The sequence below is a fragment of the Psammomys obesus genome, unplaced genomic scaffold (genome assembly GCF_907164565.1).
Source record: "Psammomys obesus unplaced genomic scaffold, mPsaObe1.curated_primary_1811, whole genome shotgun sequence".
Classification (NCBI taxonomy): Eukaryota; Metazoa; Chordata; class Mammalia; order Rodentia; family Muridae; genus Psammomys; species Psammomys obesus.
The window spans coordinates 427,593-448,515 of NW_026590767.1; the positions used below are offsets into that span (position 1 = coordinate 427,593).

General features: G+C 43.2%; 1 protein-coding gene across 4 annotated transcripts in view; it reads left to right on the forward strand.

Moving 5' to 3' along the window:
* Inpp5f (inositol polyphosphate-5-phosphatase F) overlaps positions 1–20,256 on the forward strand; it is an 87,038-nt gene extending 66,782 nt beyond the window's left edge. For 2 of the 4 annotated variants that reach the window (XM_055608809.1, XM_055608811.1), the window contains 7 exons: positions 520–637; positions 2,099–2,297; positions 13,773–13,844; positions 15,096–15,169; positions 15,614–15,742; positions 16,213–16,300; positions 18,945–20,256. In XM_055608809.1, coding sequence (XP_055464784.1) covers positions 520–637; positions 2,099–2,297; positions 13,773–13,844; positions 15,096–15,169; positions 15,614–15,742; positions 16,213–16,300; positions 18,945–20,085 — 1,821 coding nt within the window. In that variant the 3' untranslated portion in view covers positions 20,086–20,256. Of the gene's footprint in view, positions 1–519; positions 638–2,098; positions 2,298–2,810; positions 10,874–13,772; positions 13,845–15,095; positions 15,170–15,613; positions 15,743–16,212; positions 16,301–18,944 lie in introns of those variants that run through there. The other 2 variants (XM_055608808.1, XM_055608812.1) reach the window with 2 other exon arrangements.
* The last annotated feature ends 667 nt before the right edge of the window (positions 20,257–20,923 follow it).

Below are 20,923 nucleotides of genomic sequence, written 5' to 3' on the forward strand. Positions count from 1 at the left end.
ATGGAGGCGCATGCCTATAACCCCAGTCTCCAGATGTGGAGGCAGGAGGCTGGAGTTCAAGGTCATTCTTGGCTACAGAGTTAAACCAGCTTAGGCCACCTGAGATTCAAGCTCAAAGCCTTTCCTCCACCCTTGAAATTTTCGTTTGGAATATAAACTGGTACGAGCCTTGAAAAAGTTTTTTTTTTTTTTTTGAATCTTTTTGGCATTTGTTATGTAATTGGTTTTATCTTAGAAATTGTAGGAATTCTACAAGTTGTCAGGAATGGCTTTTCCCTAAAGAGCCATTTAACTGAAGGCTTGATGCCATGAATAAATACTACATATAATATTTGGCATGCTTATTAGATCAGAGTCAAGTATTAGTATGTATTTTAATTTAAATACAATATTTAGGACTTTATGAAGTTATGATTTGAAAGCTTGTGGAATTCTTGTCTTGAATTGAAAGCCCCAAACGAAAGCCCCAAATTTTTTCTTACATTTGAAAAAATTTCACAATTACCTTTTCTTTGATAGGGTGACTTTACCAGAACAGGAGAAAGGAAGCTGGCAGGAGTTATGAAAGATGGAGTCAACTCGGCAAATAGGTACTACCTCAGTCGGTTCAAGGATGCATATAGGCAAGCTGTCATAGGTAAGGAACAGGAAGGCTTCCCTTTCCGTGAGATTTGGATTTTAGTAGTATATTTAAAGGGGGGGAAAAAAGATGTCTTCCTTCTGTTTGCTAACGTACCTATTTTTTTATGTCACCGAGAACCTGTGCTCTGGGCCTGTCCCAGGTCTGTTCATCTTGCTCTGATGTTTGTTCTCCTCAAGGTTAAGGGAGAAGCCAGCAGCAATAGCAGCTTGTCGAGTCCTGCTGTGAGGCCAGTGGCTGGCAGATGTTCTTTCTCATAAGCTGCCTTAGATCTCAGTGTCCAAAATGTCTTCATAAGGAATGGACTCCTATGGTTTATTAGAGCTTCGGCTGCATACCCCATCAGGAGGAAGTTAGTCTGTTAAGATGGCTTGTTTTAAAATTGCATAGGCTTTGTATTGCCGAGCTGTTAGCACTTCTGTATGTATTAAGTATGCAAATCTCCCACAAGATGAACAGTTATAAATATTCTTACGTGTTTGTGGACTTTTTCACTTTCATGGTAGTACATTTTGAAATGCAGTTTTTGTTTGTTTTTTAATCTGAAAAACTCAAATTTAATTGAAAAAAATCCCACATATACAAAATAACTCTGGTTCATTTTAAGATCTTTTCCACTGAGCCTTTTCCCTAGTTTCCATTGACTCTACACTAACTAAAGATGTACTCAGAGCTATCCCCTCAGGAACAGAGGGGCAGCATCTTCCACCCAGGATTGGGTGGTGTCCATGAACTTCATCAGTCAAGCTGGCTTCTCATGACACCCAGAAGGCCAGTTCCTTTCTCATTAGGTCCACGCTAGAGTCTGCTCCGATCTATGCACTGTTGGCTTCACCTGCAGCCCCATGAGCACATCCTTCTCTGCAGGATGTGTGAGCAGAGGGCATGCTTCTGTGTCAGCCCTCCACACCCTTATCACCCAGAGTACCATCCTCCTATTAAGTGCTAGCTGTGACCAATCAGAACTCATCACCTAAGTTTACAGTGTACTGTTTACATCTGAGATGAGATCCATCTTGAAAGATTCATCCTCACATGCAATAGAGATGTTCACTGGGGCTGGAGAGAAAGAAGTAAGGCAGATCCTGTGGGAAAGGTTCACATTACTGCATGCAGCACAGAGTAGGAAGATGTTGATGACATGGCTACAGGTCACCAGGCCCCAGGGAAGACATGTGAAGACAGGGAAAGCCCATTCTTCTCACCCGTGAAATATTTCCAGAAATACAAAACGTGTGTAATTTTGATGACATCCAATTAGTTTTTTCTTTTGTTGCTTATATTTTTGGTGTCCAGTCTAAAAAAAAAAATTGAGCCTCTTTAAGGTGGAAAAGATTTATGTTTCTGCTTTTTTTTTTTTTTTATGATTTCTGTTTTAGGCCTTCGATTCTTTTTTTGTTTTCTAAAAGACACATCAGTAAAGCTAAGATGATGATAGTATTAATACTTCTACCCTAGATTTGATGCAAGGCATTCCAGTGACAGAAGATCTTTATTCCATCTTTACCAAGGAGAAAGAGCATGAAGCCCTGCATAAGGGCACCCAGAGAAGCCGCCAGGAGCTCATCAGCCAGCTCTTACAGACGTACCTGACGGTGCTGCTGCCCGGCGATGAGAGGTTCCACGGGGGCTGGGCCCTAATTGACTGCGACCCCAGGTGAGCTGGGGTGACCTCCGACTCACGCTGTTCCGTGTTCTGGCTCGATAAGTTGTCCCCATTAGCACTGGCAGCTAGCTGTTCATAGCGTGTGGACTCGATTGCATCCCCCTTGGCAGTTTCAGCACAGGGCACACCCACATTTGGTACAGGATTAACGGGTTGCCAAAAACAGTGGGTCATGAAAAGAAACACCTAAGTACAACACTGGATGTAAAGAAATGCCTGGAATGTTGACTCCTACTTGTAATCTCATCCCTTTTGAGGCTGAGGCAGGGAGAGTGCTTGGATTTGAGGTCAGCCTGGGCTATAGAAAAGTCTTGTCTCAAAAAGTGAAGCAAAACAGAACAACGTTCAAATGGGTCAGCTGCATCAGTTTTTTGAAGAACACTGAAAACTAGGTGTTTTTATTAAAAAAAAAATGTCAAGTATGAGTTGGTGTATTTATTCTATGAAAGCCTGGGAGCACTTTGCACCAGTAGGAATAAAAAGCATCATTGTATCTTTTAACAGTTACACACGTGTGTGCCTCGATGCAGTAAGCTGGACTCTCAGGAGAAAGGGTTCAAGAGGACGCACACCTTCGGCTGCACACTGCCCAGCTACATTTGTGAAATGCTCTATGGAAGGCACAAACTCAGACAATAAAACCAAATCTTAAAGATTATTTGAAGAGCACTGATAACTGATAATAAACGCCTCGAAATTAGGGAAAGGGTGCTTTGTGAAGAGTTATTAAAAACTCTTGCAAAGATTCATGATCACCGGTTTTGTGAAATTAGTGGTGGGACAAGACTTGAGTCCGCTGGGTCTTTAAGAAGCCTCCAGAGGCTTCCTCACACCAGAAGCCCTGGGGTCAGTTATTTGCACCTTATGCCTATAATTCTGGTCCTTAGAGGATGGAGACAGAGGATCAGAAGCCCAAGGTTATCCTCAGCCTCAAAGGGAGTGGTTAGTCTCAGGTCTTGAATTTTCCGCTTCCAAACACTTAAAGCAGCACGGTGGAGTCTGTTCCTATTCGCCACCAGCATGATGTAATGCTTCTCTGCTCCCGCCCTTTTCCAGTACTTAGCAGCTACATGCCCTGCGTCTTAGTGTTCCATTTTTGAGACAGGATCTCACTATGTAGTCCTGGCTGTCCTGGAATTCTCTGTGTAGACCAAGCTGGCCTCTGACAGATGGGTAGCCTCATGCCTCTGCTTCCCAGATGCTGGCATTAAAGAGCTACCATGCCAGGCTTATTCCCTCCTTTGTAATAGTGGTAAAATTTGGCTTTCTGCTAATAGGAAACCAGTGACTGCCTTCTGCACATCTGGAGCACCTTAAATTAAAGAATACCTGATTAATAATAACATGCTGGATAGTGAGGCTCTGAACATCTTTTTGCGCTATATTTTGGTTCTATAGATAGAATAGTCCCCACAAAGCAGATCCCACTTTTTCTTCATTGGAAATTCAAAATATAGATCAGAATTGGTAGATTTTTATCAAGTGGTTCTCCCTCCCAAGAACCTCATTTGCTTGTGTTCTAAGCTGCAAGCTTCAAGTCCATCTGGTCTTATTGCTGCCTGATCTGTAGGTGCTAACCAGCTCGTGATTTGTGTCTCTCGATACAAATGAAGCCCCAGGGTCCTTTGTGTGCCTTGCTTGCCTTCAGTATCAGGCTGAGCTTCTGCTGAGTTGTTTCTGTTTTTTGAGAACAACCCATAACCTAGCCCTTGGTGGCTTCTTAAAGATCTCTACCAGGCTTTTATTGTCTCACATTGATTTTCATGAAACTGGTTGCCAGGCATAAATAGACTTCTTCCTTGTTATCCCTCAGGGCATCTTCAGGTGGAGGCCTCTGGTTAGGTCTCCTGGCTAGTTCCTAGTTCACTGTTGGATGTACTTCTCTTCCTGATAATAATGGTTTGTCTTCTAATTCTTCCTTGGTGCTCAGCCTCCAAAAATGATTATGGGAGTATGCCTTTCCTGTTTCACTAGCCAAAGCTCCCACCACTGTTCTCTTCTTCCTGTAGGACATTAGTGTAAGCAGGAGTGGTGCATTTGTCAGCTCTTTAGTGCTCACTGGGGAGATCCATTGCTACCTGGGGCAAGAGGGATGTCTGAAAGAATAATGTGCTGCTGCTCGAGAGGCGGCTGTGGAACAGGCTTAGAACTGCAGACTTTTGGAGCAGATACATGGTCTGCTCCTCAGCAACACCCACGGCTGCCAGGGCTGGCCACTCTCCACTCAGGTCCCAGGAGCCTGGTCCTCTAGATTGACCGTGTTAGACATTCATCAGTTTTCAGCATTTTTTTTTCCTGTTTCATTGTTACAGTTGTCAGAAACTGCTTTCTTTGAGGCTTTGGGATAGAAGGTCTGATGGTGGAGATGGTGGGCTGATATTTTGGAGCCAGTAGCTTCCTAGGTCACACTTTGGCTCTTGGCTTGGGTAGGTTGTGTGCTTGCTTTTCTTTTTTGAGATAGGACCTCATGTATCCCGACTGGCCTCAAGCGCACTTTACAGTAGAGGTGGAATTTCTGACCCTCCAGCCTTACATTTCCCAGGTGCTGGGATTACGGACAGACACAATTGAACCCTGTTTATTTGGCCTTAAGGGCTTCATGAATGTTAGTCAGGCAGTTGCTCTCCCCCTTGAGCTCTGCATAGCTCAGACCTGTGTTGTTTTTGTTTTCTGTTTTTATGGGAGGTGTTTAATTGCCCAGTGGCTTGCCACAGTAAGAATTTAGAAGCCTTCTCAGCATGGTTCCCAGTGCTCTCTCCTGCCTGTTCTGGAGTGGCACTTTCTCAAATAGAGGACCATTAACACCTTCACATCTTATTTTGCTGAATCAGTTTCCATGGAAACGCCAAGCGAGGGTTCATCTCCATCGTGTTAAAGAAGCCTTTCTGTGTCTCTTAGTAATTCTTCTCATCTGTCTTGTCATCCACCGATGCTTCAGTTTCTTTCAATGCGCCACTGGTATTTTTCTTTCCTCTCTAAGGGTGAGAGAGAGAGAGAGATTGAGAGAGATTTACCCTTTCTCTCCATGAGAAACATGCTCTGGGCATCTGTGTTTTCTGTAGAATCTTTGTCCTCTGTTTGCTAACTGAATGCAGATCCAGATGCAGAACTGCCGGGTCCCTGCTGGAGGACAAGGTAGCTCTGGCAGTGGCTACATGGCACTGGGCTACTGGACTGTGCTTGGAGGCGTCGGCAAGTCATCATGTGTGTCTGCTTCAACTATTCATTCCTTGATGGATTTCTAAAATAATAAAAAAAAAAAATTGAGGGGTGTGGTTTGATACTGGGTTTCTATGAGTAGCTCTGGCTGTCCTGGAACTGATAGCCTTGTCTTTGCCTTCCAAGTCCTGGAATTAAAGGCGTGTGCCACCACCATCTTGCCTTCTAGAATTTTATTGTGTATGTGTGTCATTGTGTACAGTCGCAAGCCATAGTGTGCATATAATCAGGACAAGAGAGCCAGTTCCTCCAATCAGACGGACCCAGGCGTTAATCTTAGATGTGTCGGGTTTAGTAGCTGGTGCCTTTACCCAGGTGCTCTCAGCAGCTGGCTTCCTCCCTTGAGACAATGTTTCTTATTGAACCTGAAGCTCTTAATTCTGGCTAAACTGGCTGGCCACCTAGAGCCTTCTCCTGTTTCCCCCGCCCCCCACAGGAAGTGCTAGGGTCACAGACATGTGGATACTGCAGATATGAATTCAACTCCTTTGTGCAATAGGCATTTTACCGAGCCATCTCGCAGTCCTAAAATGCTTTTGTTGATATGTAATTTATAAAGTACACAGCTCACCTATTTGAAGTGTATGGTTCAGCAGGCCTTCCTCACCCCCAAGACAGGGTTTCTCCCTGTTGCCCCAGACGTCCTGGAACCCATTCTGTAGACCAGGCTGGCCTTGGCCTCACAGAGATCCGACTGCTTTTGCTGGGGTTAAAGGTGTGTTGCCACCACTCCTGTCTCCCTTGCCTATTTTAAAAACTGGATTGTCTTTTAAAAAATATGCATTTAGGCTAGATGTGCTGAAAGACCAAAAGATAAATTAGCAGCTATTATTAAAACCTGAAGTAGGTACATAAAGGAGTCTAGCAATGCCCTGAGGGGTGAAGCCACCTCACTGCATTCTTCCCCCACCCACTAGAGATACAGTTGCCAGGAAACTGGCCCATCCCCCTAGGGAGGGACACCAGGTCATTATGGTCTGGGGACCTTCCTATAGCCAATCAATTCAAAATGTAGCATTTTGACCAATAGATGCTTGCCAGGCAGGAATCGCCCCTGCCTTGGGCATGCTGGGATGAACCAGAATCTCTATATCACCCAACTAACCTGGGCACAGTGCATGCTCGGCTCCCACCGCTTCGGCGGTGGGGGGGTGTGGGCCCAAGCTGCAGCTTGTAATTTACAATAAAACGAACCTTATGTATTTACAGCGGAGTCTAGTTATTCCTGGTCTTTTGGGGTTCGTGAACTGGGCAGAACATTTTGGGGGCTCGTCCTGGGACCCTAAGACTCCAGGAACCTGACCCGCAGGTTTTTATGCCGGCCGTAAGTGTCTAAATGTTTCTGTGCAATGTTTGTATGTGTAGTACTTTCTGTTCTCTGTTCTGAAAATTCCTCAGAGCTCAAGGTGTCTGTATCTGGGTAGCAAGACGTGATCAAGGTGGTCGCACTGGTGGTCACAGCTGCCGAAGTTCAGGGGGACGCCCCTAGCTTCATCGGTATTTTCAGTATTTTGGTGGGTAATCTATATTGCCTGGTCCCAGTGAGTGCCACTCGGTGTCTCCTGGGGCAACAGCCCACTCTCAGTGTCTTCCTGGGGCATCAGGGTCCTTGCCTCGTGCACCCAATGCAGGAGGAATCAGTATGTTCGGCCTGCCCCAGAAGAGTCAGTTTTGGTCCTGGGAAATTTGGCCAGCTGGTGAGTGTTTTTTTGTCTCAGTGTCTCTGTGCAGTATTTGTTTGTGTCTACCTTCTGTTTTTGTTCTGAAAGGCCTCATGAAACTTGTTTAAAATGTATATGTGTGCCTATGTGTTTATAAGGTCTGAACGCATATGTATAGGTTGTGGTACATGAAGTGCCTCAGTGCCTCACTGCCATCTTGACTTTACCATGTGGGTTATAATGTGACTGCCATCTTGGTATGGGTAAAAACAAAAAGGGAACCTTGTTCAAATAATTCTCATTTCCTTCTAGGTTAAAAGGATGACTTATTTTAAATTGATATTGGTTTTAGAAATTACATTGTTTGCACTGGTAAATGCTGGTTTTAAAATCTGGTTTTGACTTTTAAGATTATGGTTATGCCTTGTGAATTCTCTCCTACAAAAGGGGTACTTTATTTTGATATTGCAAAAATGGGTTTTAAAAAATGTTTAAATGTTTAAGGCTATAATAAAACGTTTAAAGTTCATCAGGCATTTGGGTATGAGGATGATCTTGTGTAGTCTAACAGAAAATTTGAAAGTTTCTTGATACTTTGGGGGAGAGTAAAAATATTTTGGTATTTATTTTATTAATTTTACTAAGTAAAACTGAGCCATGTGGTTTGGACTAATTGAGAAAATTACAGTTTTTAAAATGTATCTTGTGGAGAGCTGTTTGTTAAGCTGCTTTGTTTATGGGAAAACATGTTTTCACCTAGTTTCCTAAAACTTGTTCTAAGTTCCTTAGAGTTTGTTTATGTTACCTTTATGTTACCTGCTACAGGGAAGTTATTTTAAAAAAGAATTTGTCAGTTTCAGAACTTTTTGTATTAATGTAACTTGTTTTTGAATTGCCTATAAAAAGCAAATCGTAGACGCTGGGCTCCAGCAGGATCATGTCAGAATGGAAAGGATTTTCATGAGAGTTTTTAAGGTATATAGAATGTTGCAAAAGGTTAGTGGATGTATTACAAAAAGCCAGAGAGTTAATATGATTTGAGAAAGAACTGTATTTAAATATGTTGTACTTCATTTAAAAGGCTGATGATTCCTCATTGCAAATGTTTTTTATGCTCTTTTAAGGAGAAAGAATTCTGGCTGATAGGTTTGGTATGGCTAGAATAATTTGTACAGTTTAAGATTGTTCTGTACTGTTCTGTTATGCAGTTGGTTCTAAAACTTATTTGATCACTATATTAGAACTTTTGGTTGTGGGGGATTGTGGATGCGCCACAGTGTTTGCTGTATCATCAGATCATCATCAGCACCTAATGGCTATGTTTGGTATTGTCAGTCACAGCCTGTGCTAACACATGGCTAGCCGCCATGATGGTTCAGGGATAGAGAGCACGGGAAGCTGTAGTTTTGCTGCCATATTTGTTTAGGGCTTCCAGCTGAGTTCAGTTACACGTGGCCAGCCGCCATGCTGGTCCGGAGATAAAGAGGGTGGAGCCATGAGTTTGCCATCATCCTTGTTTAGGTCTCTGAGTTACGTTCAGTCCTCTGATTAGTGCTAAATGCAAAGCTTTTTACTGGTCAATTTTAATTCAGGTGGTAGGAGCAGCAAGATTTGCTAGCCTCTCTATGAACTGTATCTGACTAAGAGGTTTGCTTTGATTTTAGTTCAGAAAGAGCAGATTTAAAGTCATGCTACATACTGCAGTTGAGCCTTACCTAGTCTCTTTGTTCAGGTTTTTTTAAGGTTAAGCCTAGGATGGGTAACTATGAAGTTTGCTTATTTGTCTTAAATATATAGTTCTAGAACATGCATCTCAGAAATATGCTAGAAATAGATTGTATAGCATTCTGTTTTATAGGACACAGTTTAGAGCAGATGATAAAGACAAAGAGTAACTCAGATATGCTGGCCCTCAAGCTTGTCAGAGATCTGATGAATATGGCATTTTAACATGTGTAAGCTTATTGTGACAGAAAGTCCCGAAATCCTGCTGGTAGCTTCCCAAGGTCTCCAAAAAGATTTGGGCACAATGACAGATGACTGCAACTCTGGATTGTGGTATGCTAACCACTGGGCAATACTGCCCCAACTGGCCCACTGCTAGGTCCCAGCCTAAAGTGTGGACAAAGCCGGGGACACCTGAAGAGCCATTGTCTCACATTGTGAGAGGCAAGGTGAGGTCAATCTCTCCTGTTACTCTTTCCACAGAAGCAGTAGAAGTAGTCTCATCTGAGCCTAGCTGGACCGCCTCTGCCCACGATGTTATGAGACCACAGGAGCCAGGGACACTGCCTAGGTGATGGACTAACTAGTCATCATTGTCATTTTGATTGGCACATAGATTGGTATATTTATTTAGCTTATAATTTATCCTTCTCAGGTCTCTGATCACTTTGACGGCTAGGCTAAGCTTATGGTAGCTTTGCAGCTAAAGAGCAGACAATTAGATCCACTGTTAGCTCATTAATCAGTTCATTGGCTAGCTAGAACTACATGGTACTAGATCTCTTATTTAGAAAGGAAAACAGGTTTGCCTTGCTCACAGGATTCATGTCAGTGGCTTGTGTCTTAATATATATACTGGATAAAAATATGAAGCTTATATAGGGTCTGAAGATATAGGAGTTTAGGTTGTAAAAATCTAGAGAGTGTTACTTGGTTTGAAAATGGTTTAGGGTTGATAAATGCAAAAAAGATTAGAGAGTCCAAGTTGATGTTTTAAGGTATATAATTATGAGTATAAAGATATAAAAAAGGTTTTAAAGCAGATTAAAAATGGGAGATATTTTAGATTTCTCCCCCCTCTTTGCTACTGTTGTGCTTATGAGATTTCAGAAGTTCAGAGTTTTGGCATTAATCAATAGAGTTCTGATAAGTTGATGGAGCACTGACTGCTTATTATTCAGTCACCAGCTCGAGATTTTAATTTCCTTTGGTTGGCTTCTGGAGATAGACTTAAATTGCTTCTCGTTATGTTAAAAACATCTGTTTAATGTGTATATCTGACCCAAAAGTCATAGCTTTTAGTATGGTATTCTTAATATCTGCCATTTTGGGGGTAGATTTTGACACAGGAATATCTTAAATCTATTCCTTCTAGTTACTTTATAAAGAAAAATCCAAGCATCCAGGGTTTAGCATTAAAGCCAGTAATGTATTTCTGCATAACTTCCCAGTGTGAACATGAAGATGGGGTCTAAAAGTAGATGCTGAATGTATGAAAAATGGCCAAGCTCCATTCATGGCTGATTACCAACAGCTATGCCCACAGAAAAAATGTTACCGTGGATACACTTAAGTTGTTTATACAGGTTATAAAACAAACAGCTAACTGATACTCATTCAGTGGGATGCAGTTTTACCTGTTACTCTCAGAATGGTATGTTAGATTTGCTAAATATATATTTCCTTTTGTGTACCAAAAAAATTCATATGAGTTTCAGGATGTGACCTGGATCTGGCATAGCTCAAAAGGATCGCAGATGAGATTTTCCCTGATCTTTCCCATTTATAGACAAATTTTAACTTCTGTCTCCAGTCTCAGCAGATTTTCACCTGTTTAACTCTGTTCTGGGATTAGCTGTGGACTGCAAGCTGAGATCTGGACTTCCTGGAAACTGACATGATTGCTCCCTACCTCTTTGGGTGGATCAACTAAGCAGATGCTTGGGACTGCCCTATTGCCCAGCCTTTTGACTTAGCATTTCAGCCTGCTGGGGGGGATTTGGGCGAAGATCCATCTTCTGGAGCTTCTTCAATGCTGACCGTTGAACCGTAGGCATCAGGGGGCTAGGGAGGCTGAAGTGCAAGTCAAAGGCTGGGCAATAGGGCAGTCCCAAGCATCTGCTTAGTTGAAATGAAAACTAATATTGCAGCAACTGGGCTGAAAGCCTGGAGAGACCCTAGAGAAAAAGGATAATAGTTCTCCTTGGCTTACTACCCCTATATCTACCCTGAAGGGACCCCTGCTCATTTTGATTTTTATCTTTGGGCCTTGTATTTTTAATTGCCTAATGGCTTTCATAAAGAAATGTTTGAGAGCAATACACTAATGGTACTTAGATCCCATTATAAAAAGGTAAATCTATAAGATACAAGGGGATCGATTCAAAATGTAGCATTTTGACCCAATAGATGCTTGCCAGGCAGGAATCGCCCCTGCCATGGGCATGCTGGGATGGACCACAACCTTTAAATCACCCAGCTAACCTGGGCACGGCGCGTGCTCAGCTCCCACCACTTAAGCCGCACAGTCCATCCCTGCAGACTCTCGCCGCCTCAGTTGCCAAAGGACGGCTGGACTTTAGTGGCAGGAAGGAGGCTGAGGCTTGGAAGGAACCAGGAGAGCTGCAGACAGGTCCCTGCGCACCTTCCGCGCAGTTTTGCCGGGTAGGAACGGCACGGCCACATCGCGGCAACTCTGCCCACCAGACTGCGGTAAAGGCACAAGCCAGAAGCCCCCCTCGCGTGTCCAGCTCCACGGGCTGGGGTCTGTATTCTCCGCGGAGGACGGAGGACGCGGGATGCAGTGCGCACGCGTGGTGGCAGCCAGCCGCAGCGGAAGTGGGCGTGACTGGCGGAGACTTAGCAGCGATCCAGGGTGCCGCCCCCCTTCGCCTCGCGCTCAGGAGCCAAGTCGGATGGCTTTCTCGCCATGACATTAAAGATTTTCCTCCTTTTTGCAGGACTCATGGTTAAAGTACCTGTTGGGCTGCATTTTTTCCTGTAAATTACTTCTTTCCCAAAACCCGATGTTAATGTCTCCGGAAGACAGCGCCTTGTATGCGACCGTTGTCTCTGTCGTCAGGCTGCACGTGGTTTTGGCAATTTTTGTTTTTATAGTGTGGAAGGAGGGTTTGCCGCAGTGGCGGGAAAACAGAAATGATTAGCAGCGAGGAGCTGCAGTGCTGGGGGGTGGGGGGGGCTTATACGTAAGGGTTTTGTTTGTTTTCTTGTTCGTATCAAATGTGTGTGTGTGTTTTTAAGGGTAGGGAGTGGGTGTATGGGCAGGGGAGGTTATCTCCTGCACCTGAGGCTGCAGTAAAAACGGGGTGGGAGGGGAAAAAAGACCGACAGCATTCGACCGCGTGTTTCGTGCCAAACGCTTTTAGATAAGGACATAATGTTTTTGACTGATGTAAATACTAACTCTAGAATAGGCAGCCAGGATGGGAGTGACGCTGTAATTAGATTTTTTTTTTTCGTGTAAAAATCGTCGTGATGTAATCTTTGTGGCGTGGCCCGGGTCAAGCGGCAGTTTTCAGAATGCAGTAAGTATGCAAAAAAAAAAAAAAAAAAAAACCTCAACACCGTTTACTCTGTCATTCCACGTCATTTTCCGCCTACACCGCCAGGATCTCTGATCTCATGGTCCTCTTACGCAGATGCAGGCTGCCAGATTCAGCCTGTGTTTTATTGGGTGCTTCCGTGCTAGTTCACGCATTGAGGGCTTCCGTGTAGGCAAAAACGGAGGAATTCATGTCAGATGAAAACTGTTGCATTTTAGCTGCAGCAAGGTGGTGCTGATGCAGAAAACGGAAGTGAAGGTTTTGGTAAATTCACTATCCTCTGCAGCGCCCTCTAGCAGTGACCTCATTCGCAAGCAATGTAATTTGCGGCTTAAATTTGATTTACAATGGACAGTCCCTATTTGGGATTTTTGTTCGTTTTTCCTATTGGTTTCGTAGTAAGAGGCTGCAGGTGGGTTTGAGGTCGTAAGGCAGGGTCTATCTCGGGGTAGAATCTGAAGATCAGCCATCAGAATGCAGCTGTTTCAATTTGGCCGGAAAGGCTACTCGTGCTAGGTTAGAAATTAGGTTGAAAATTTTCATCTCAGTTTGAATTATGCCTGTTTGTGGTTATTTGTATATTTTAATCCTTGCCCGTTTCTGTATCAGAAAATTTCAAGATGTGCATTTTGCCTATAGTCTCAGTTTAATGGTTCAACATTCTCCCGAATTCTAATCTGTTTTGGTATTTGAAGTAGGGAAATGGAGCAAAATGGCCTTAAAGCAGTGTTACTCATTCCTTGAAAGCCGAGTGAGATATATAGTGAGGAAAACTGGAGTGTGGCTTGCCTTCCGTCACTTTCACAACTGCTTCATTTATCTAAGACTTTCAGAATAGCAGTTTTCTAGTAGTGCAAAAATATCCTCAGTGTCTAGTGTGCTATTTTGAACACTGGCGAAGGCGAGTTAACGTACGATGTCTCCTCCTGGGTGTCACGTTTTCTTTCTTCTTCCCAGTAACCACCTCTCCAACACCGTCCCTCGCTCTTACATTATCCTTTTTCCTTTGAGGACTGCTCCCCCTTCTGGTCATGTCTGGAACAGATTGCCCTTCAGCTATGGCTCTCCTTACCCAAATCTTCTCCCACCTCAAAGGTGGGGGTGGGGAGAGATGTTTTAAGATTTTTTTTTTTCTCTCAGATGGATATATTGCTTTTGTATTAAATTTAACTTTAGAAGTAGAACTATTGCATTTTCATTTGTTCCCCTGGGCAACCTTTTGTCATAGGTAGGAATATGCAAGCAAAAAAAAAAAAAATGTGGATAAAAATAATTTATCTGGTGTCATGTCTGTCTAGCCTCACTGACGCTGCTCACAGGGATGTGGACGTTCTGCTGCTGCTTTCTAACTCTGCCTACTACGTGGCCTAGTAAGTTGCCGTTGATTTAAAGCTTTTAATTTGTTTTTGGAAAATGTTTGCTTTTGAAAATGCTTAACATTTCTTTGGTCTTCATGTATATATAAAATTTCATTGAGCTTTTTAAATTATCATCCTTGAAAATTTAAATTATTTATCACTGTTTTAGCTTAGTATTACTTGGAATTCATCAAAACCTGGGCACCACACACGTTTTGTTTTTGTTTTTTGTTTTTGTTTTCTTTAATCAAGAATGGCTATCTATCATGGCTTGTCTTGCTGTATTTTCCCCATTGTTAGACCCTGGATCCCTTGTAGCTTTTTTTCCGCTGAATGACGCAGCTCTGCAGATGCACAGCTTATGTGTGCGCATGCGTACACGTCAGTGTCTCCATGGTTACCAGCATATGATTATGCGACTTTCAGCGTCTCCTTGGTTACAAGCATATGATCAATTATGTGACTTTGGTGGTCTGTTAGCGCCATCTCCAAAAAGGCAGTTATCTGTGCCGCTGCCAGAGCTGAAGTGCTTCTCCACTGAGCCTTGCCGCATGCAGGTTTAATGCATATTTCCTGCGCAGATAAGCCCTCTGTGTTTGGCTTGGCTTAGGCTGCCATTTCCTGTCGCTCCACATGCCTTTTGGCACAGGCCATGACTGTCTTCCTTGTTGATGGGGCATCAGGCCCATCTGCTGTATTATCCCTTACCTAAGGTATTTCGGGGGGGGTGTGTGTGTACTGCTTTAGTTTTAATTACATTTGTTTTTATTTTGTTTATAAAAGTGAATTTTTTTACTGCAATTGATTTCCCTTTTGTATGTAAAATTCTCCTTTAGTTGTTAAACTATATGTTACCATTTTTCCCCCTGAGGCAGGTTTTTTTTTTTTTCCTGAGACAGGGTTTCCCTGTGATACTCCAATTGAGTCCCTGTCCTGAACTCACTTTGTAGGCCAGGCTGGCCTCGAACTTGCAGAGCTCCACCTTCCTCTGTCTCCACCCCCAACTCCCCCAGTGTTGGTTTTACAGATATACCTAGGGTCTCTCTATTATGTAGCCCTGACTGTCCTGGAACTTGAGGAGATCCACCTGCTTCTGCCTCCTGAGTGCTGGGCTGTTATTCTTTATATAGTTTTTATGCTTCATTTTGTTCTGGAATGCTTGCTGGAAAGGTTTTATTTTAACTGCACGTTACATTGCACCTCAGCCTCGGAGCTAAAGCCAAAACACTTGCTTTTAACCTTCATGTTACTCCCTTTCCCTAGTTATGATGACGAAGTTGATAAAGTAAACCAGTACCAACGACTGCGCCTAGAAGACCTGGAAAAAATAGAAATAGGTAAATGCTAACACACTGACTCACTCACAGGAGAGGGTACTACAAGCCGTCTGCGATGGTGGATGTCCCCTCTCCTTTAGACTAGTGATGGGTATGGTTGCTTTCATCTCATGCCTCATGAAGACATCTCCAGTGACCAAAGAGTTTAAGCAATTATAACTGAACAAGTGTTCTTATGGCCTCATTAAATCACAAGTTCGTGATAAAACAGAGGGCCCTGTGGTGGTTGGGAGATATGTTCGTGCATGAAATGTCATAGTGAAACCCATGATTAATTAACACACTATAAAAACATTTTCACAAATGGCCATAAGTTTATATCTTACTTTTGTTTAGATTATGAATAGAAATATGCTCATAGTTAGCTGATACTGTAGGTGCATTTGAAGTAAAGGAAGAGACTGTCATGTGAAGAACAGCTATAAACACACTTGTTTCTATTAGGTCCTGAACCTACTCTTTTTGGCAAACCAAAGTTCTCCTGCATGCGACTGCACTACAGGTGTAAGGACGCGAGTGGTTACTTTCACACACTGAGAGCTGTACTCCGCAGTCCCGAGGAAGATGGGAAAGGTAAAAAAGAGAAAAAGGGGAAATTATTCAGAGATAAGTTAGTAATAGCTCTGTGTCTGCTACAAAGCAATTGCATGGGACACTGATTTCTAGAAAGATGGCTCAGGAGTGGCTTTGTGACTCGAGATCTCTGTTCTGTTCGGGTAGCTGGTATCAAGGGTCTCTGTAGTGGGGCTGGGCTTCTCACCTGCTTCTGGAGGCAGCCAACAGGGGCTGCTCCTTGTCGACAGCTGCTGCTCCAGCATCTAGCACAGTGAGTTCGAACAAACATTTAATTGCTGTTCATTCAGTTCTTTTGCTCTTGATTCTTCTGTTCAAATCATCACTTAGAACACGTTGAAGTAGTAGAGTGGAAGATAGTGAGCAAGTAACAGTTTTCTGTAAGTTACAGGCAATAGCCTAGTATTTAAATCTGTGGCCACACATTCTAGTGTCTGGGGGAAAGGCTAAGAGCTGTGTTTGGATTTCAGATACTCTTCAGTGCATTGCAGAGATGCTACAGATCACGAAGCAAGCCATGGGGCTGGATGTTCCCATCATTGAGAAGAAACTAGAAAGGTCAGTATCAAGAGTGTAGACATCAGGGCTGGAGGGATGGCTCAGTGGTTAAGAGCACAGGCTGCTCTTCTAGAGGTCCTGAGTTCAATTTCCAGCATATGGTGGCTCACAACTATCTATAGTGAGATCTGATGCCCTCTTCTGGCATAGAGCACTCCTGTACATAAAATAGTATTTTTTTTAAAAAGTATAAACATCATTCAGAGCCAGGTGCAGTGGTGTACACCTGAAATCCCAGCATCTGGGAGGAAGAAGAGTTCAAGGCCAGACTGGGTATAGAGAACCTGTCTTAAAACAGGAAAACCCCAAAGTAAAAAAATGGCCAGCTAAACAACAAAATTCCTTTTACACAGTATAAGCTCACTAATATATTACTGTTTGTAAGAAGTACATCCATATATTGTAGGCAATTTAAAACTCATTTGCGTACTGCTGCTGTAAACTTGTGCCATCAGACCCAGTTTATGCTGTGCTGGAGATTGAACCCATGGTTTCATGCATGCTAGCCTTCTACCAACCCAGCTAAAAGCAGTCTGTTTCATGATATAGGGTCTCACTAATAGCCCAGTCTAGCTTCAAATTCTTCATCTTGCCTCAGCCCTACAATGTAGGGATTGGGATTCACACCGTGCCTAGCTGTGATGCTATCAGACACTGTTGACTGTACATTCTGGGCCTGTCGATTACCTGTAAGATGAGAGTGAATGTCAGAAGGATCACACAGATTGAATGGTAATGCACTTAGAGCTTTAAAGTCCAACTGCTGAACAGTTTATTGAGTTGCTTTCCATAGGAGACCATCTAGAATGTGCTGAGGGGGACTGCTTCTCTTTGTTTTCCTTAATCCTACACCATCTTACAGACCTTATCTTCTGAGGAATTAATGACCCAGGCTTTTATTTTCTCAAGTGATATGTGTGGCACTTACATTATGTTTCAGTATCCAGATGTGTTTAATGCAAATACTAGCCTCTCCATGAGTGCTTCCCTAAGTAACACATGTGAAAATTGTGATGAAACACGGCTCACAAGACCTAAGAGACCTCCTGTCAGCCCTGGCCACAAGCGATGCTCTTAAAGTAACCAGAGAGGGCATCCCAGTGCCACTAGTAGACAGAGGAAATATAGTATGTTTTAAACATTAATTCCTACCAACAGATTGTTTCACGCTTATAGTGTGTAGACTTTTCCTGCTCCTGAGCACTGGTCAAGCCCCATGCTCCTGCTCCACTAGGGTAGGAGATGTTGTTCCTATCCCTTAACTGTGACGGCTTCAGGCATTTATTCTCCCTGCAGTAATCCTGCGGTATGTGATCCTGTGCAGATGTCCACACAGAGACTTTGACAATAAAGGAAAGAACAGACATTAATTAAATATCCCAGATCTTTAAAAAAAATTAACTGACACAGAGCATGTAAGAGCTTGGAATTCCTTCAGGTTCTCATTACAATCAGCAAGTCGTCTGCTGGAGCCTTCCACCTGCACGGGTGGTTAGAGGCACTGCACTGCGCATGCGTTAGACTTGCACTTCTCAGAAGGGCAGCCTTGTGCCACATGAGGGCTCTGGCCTTTGAACCATGACCAATCCCAGTCAGTTATACTGTAATCAAATTACTGCACACGGACTGTTTTAAAGATACGAATCTTTATATATCTGTCGAGGTGCATTATTTTGTATATAATATGTAAAACTTTAATTCCATCTCTTTTTTGTAGTTGCTAGAAAGTTTGAGTTATATTTTTTTACTTTTTATTAATTACACTTTATTCACTTTGTATCCTCTTCCCTCCTCCCCTCCCAATCCCATCCTCTCTCCCCCTTCTCCACGCATGCCCCTCCCCAAGTCCACTGATAGGGGAGGTCCTCCTCCCCTTCTTTCTGACCCTAGTCTATCTATCAGATCTCATCAGAACTGGCTGCATTGTCTTCCTCTGTGGCCTGGTAAGGCTGCGCCCCCCTCAGGGGGAGGTGATCAAAGCGCAGGCGATCAAAGAGTTCATGTCAGAGACAGTCCTTGTCCCATTACTATGGAACCCACTTGGAGACTGAACTGCCATGGGCTAAATCTGTGCAGAGGGGTTCTAAGTTATCTCCATGAATGGTCCTTGGTTGGAGTATCAGTCTCAGAAAAGACCCGTGCCCAGATTTTTTGGTTCTGTTGCTGTCCTTGTAGAGCTCCTGTCTTCTCCAGTCTTACCATTTTCCACTTTTTCATAAGATTACCTGTACCCTGCCCAAAGGTTGGCCGTAAGTCTCAGCATCTGCTTTGATACCCTGCAGAGTAGAGTCTTTCAGAGGCCTTCTGTGGCAGGCTCCTGTCCTGTTCCGTTTCCTCCTTCTTCTGATGTCTGTCCTCTTTGCCTTTCTGAGTGGGGATTGAGCATTTTAGCCAGAGTCGTCCTTCTTGATTCGTTTCTTTAGGTGTACCGGTTTTAGTAGGTTTATCCTATATGTCTAATATCCACTTTGAGTTATACTCTTAACTCAAACACCACCATCCAAAAGGTTTTGTATGTTGGATGGTGTGTTAGCGTCAGCTCTACCATCAGTTAGCAGTACCCCACTTTCAGGAAACCTTGGCTAAATAAAAGCATTTCCACTTCTATTAGTTGATTAATCTTTTTTTCTCTTGTAACTTACAGGAAGAGCAGTAAGCCTCATGAAGACATCATTGGTATCAGATCTCAAAACCAAGGCTCTCTGGCCCAAGGGAAAAGTTTTTTAATGAGCAAATTTTCATCTCTAAATCAAAAAGTAAAGCAGACCAAATCCAACGTGAACATTGGCAACCTACGAAAATTGGGAAACTTTACAAAACCAGAAATGAAAGTTAACTTTCTGAAACCAAACTTAAAAGTCAATCTTTGGAAGTCGGATAGTAGTCTTGAGACCATGGAAAACTCTGGAGTAATCGAAAGTAAGGTCCAGAGCGAGTCTGATGGGGACGTGTCTTCAGATAACGACTCATACCACTCGGATGAATTCCTCACAAATTCTAAGTCAGAGGAAGACAGGCCGTTAGCTGAGTCTTCAGAGAGCGTAGGGCCAGTAGATTACATTCTACCGAGCTGTGGGATCATTGCTTCTGCACCTCGACTGGGCAGTCGCTCCCAGTCTGCCAGCAGCACGGATATCAGCATTCCTGCTCCCTCAGAGGCTACTGTTGGTCATGGAAGTGGGCTCGGGAACAGCCAGGAGTCTCCCTTGAAGAAAAGTCCGTCTGCTGACAACATACGCGGATTGACTGGCTTTGCCAAGCCTGTGGATATTTACTGCCAGAGATTTGTACAGGATGCACAGAAAATGATTGAGCTGTCGGAGACCAGGCCTGTATCTCAGAATAGTGAGGAAAACCAAAAGACTAATCATGTTTCTAATGAAGAAACCCACTCAGAATCAGTGGAACAGATGCCTTCTCGACCGTCTCAGCTAAATGTGTCTTGTTCTGTGACAGGCCCACAGTTTTTATCAGTTGAACCGGTACATTCAGTGATATCTCAGAAGACCCCCAGCTCTGGGTCCAGCCTGCTGGAGCTTGAGGCAGGGCTTTGTGTAACTCCTTCTTCAGAGAGCAGCAGCAGAGCAGTCTCTCCCTTTGCAAAGATCCGCAGCTCTATGGTTCAAGTCGCTAGTATTACTCAAGCTGGGCTAACTCATGGGATAAACTTGGCAGTTGCCAAAGTTCAGAAGAGTCCAGCAGAGCCTGAAGTCATTAACGAAATTCAGCAAAATGAACTTAAAAATATGTTTACACAATGCCAGACACGAATAATTCAGATTTAGATTTTAGTCACAATCCTATGGCTTTTATTTAAAAATTCAAAATGAAGTTTTTAACTCTTAGGCTATTTTAACCTATACTGAGTTTAGGGATTTCAAATTATGTTTACTGGCAATTGTTTCTGCAAGGAGTCTGAACCTGAGAGAATTTCCAAATGTGTAGGCCAAGGCTACAAGTGAATCTTGGACGACAGATCAGAGTAGCAAGCACACTACAGAGCGGATTGTTCATCTCACTCAGGAAGGTGCAGGAAATAAGCCAAGGTGGTGTTTGGGGGTGGGGGGGTTATCTGTGAATCAGATGCAGTGTGGACACGCCCACATGAGGAATTAGCATACTGCTTCCCTAAGGGAAATGCAGGTTTAGATCTTAGTAACTTTAAAGTGATACTAGTGTGCAGAAGTATCTAAATTAAAAAAAAAAAAAAAGTCGCCAGCTTAACATCCTCTCTGAAGTTGAGAATTAACAGTGGTGAAACGATGTATTTTCATTTGACCCCCATTAATTTTTTTCTCAAGTTCCTAAACAATTACGGGCCTGCCTGTCATAAAGCACACCTGCTGCAGCAACATTTTATTAATAAAATCATGTCGATTGACTCGAAGAAAAGTTGTAACTCTCAGTGGGGGACATTTACCGTCTCTTGTAGGTTCAAGAACTATGGAAAACATAGCTACAATGTAGGTTAGACTGGTTTTATGCAGTAACTGACCACCAAGAACACTGGCCTCTTCTGTGAGCCAGAGTAAGAAAGCTGTATGGTGCATTCTAGCAAGTGTCAATGTCTCTGGCACCCTTTAGAACCTTTAGAGCCTTCCTCTGCTTAACTGACTCGGTTTA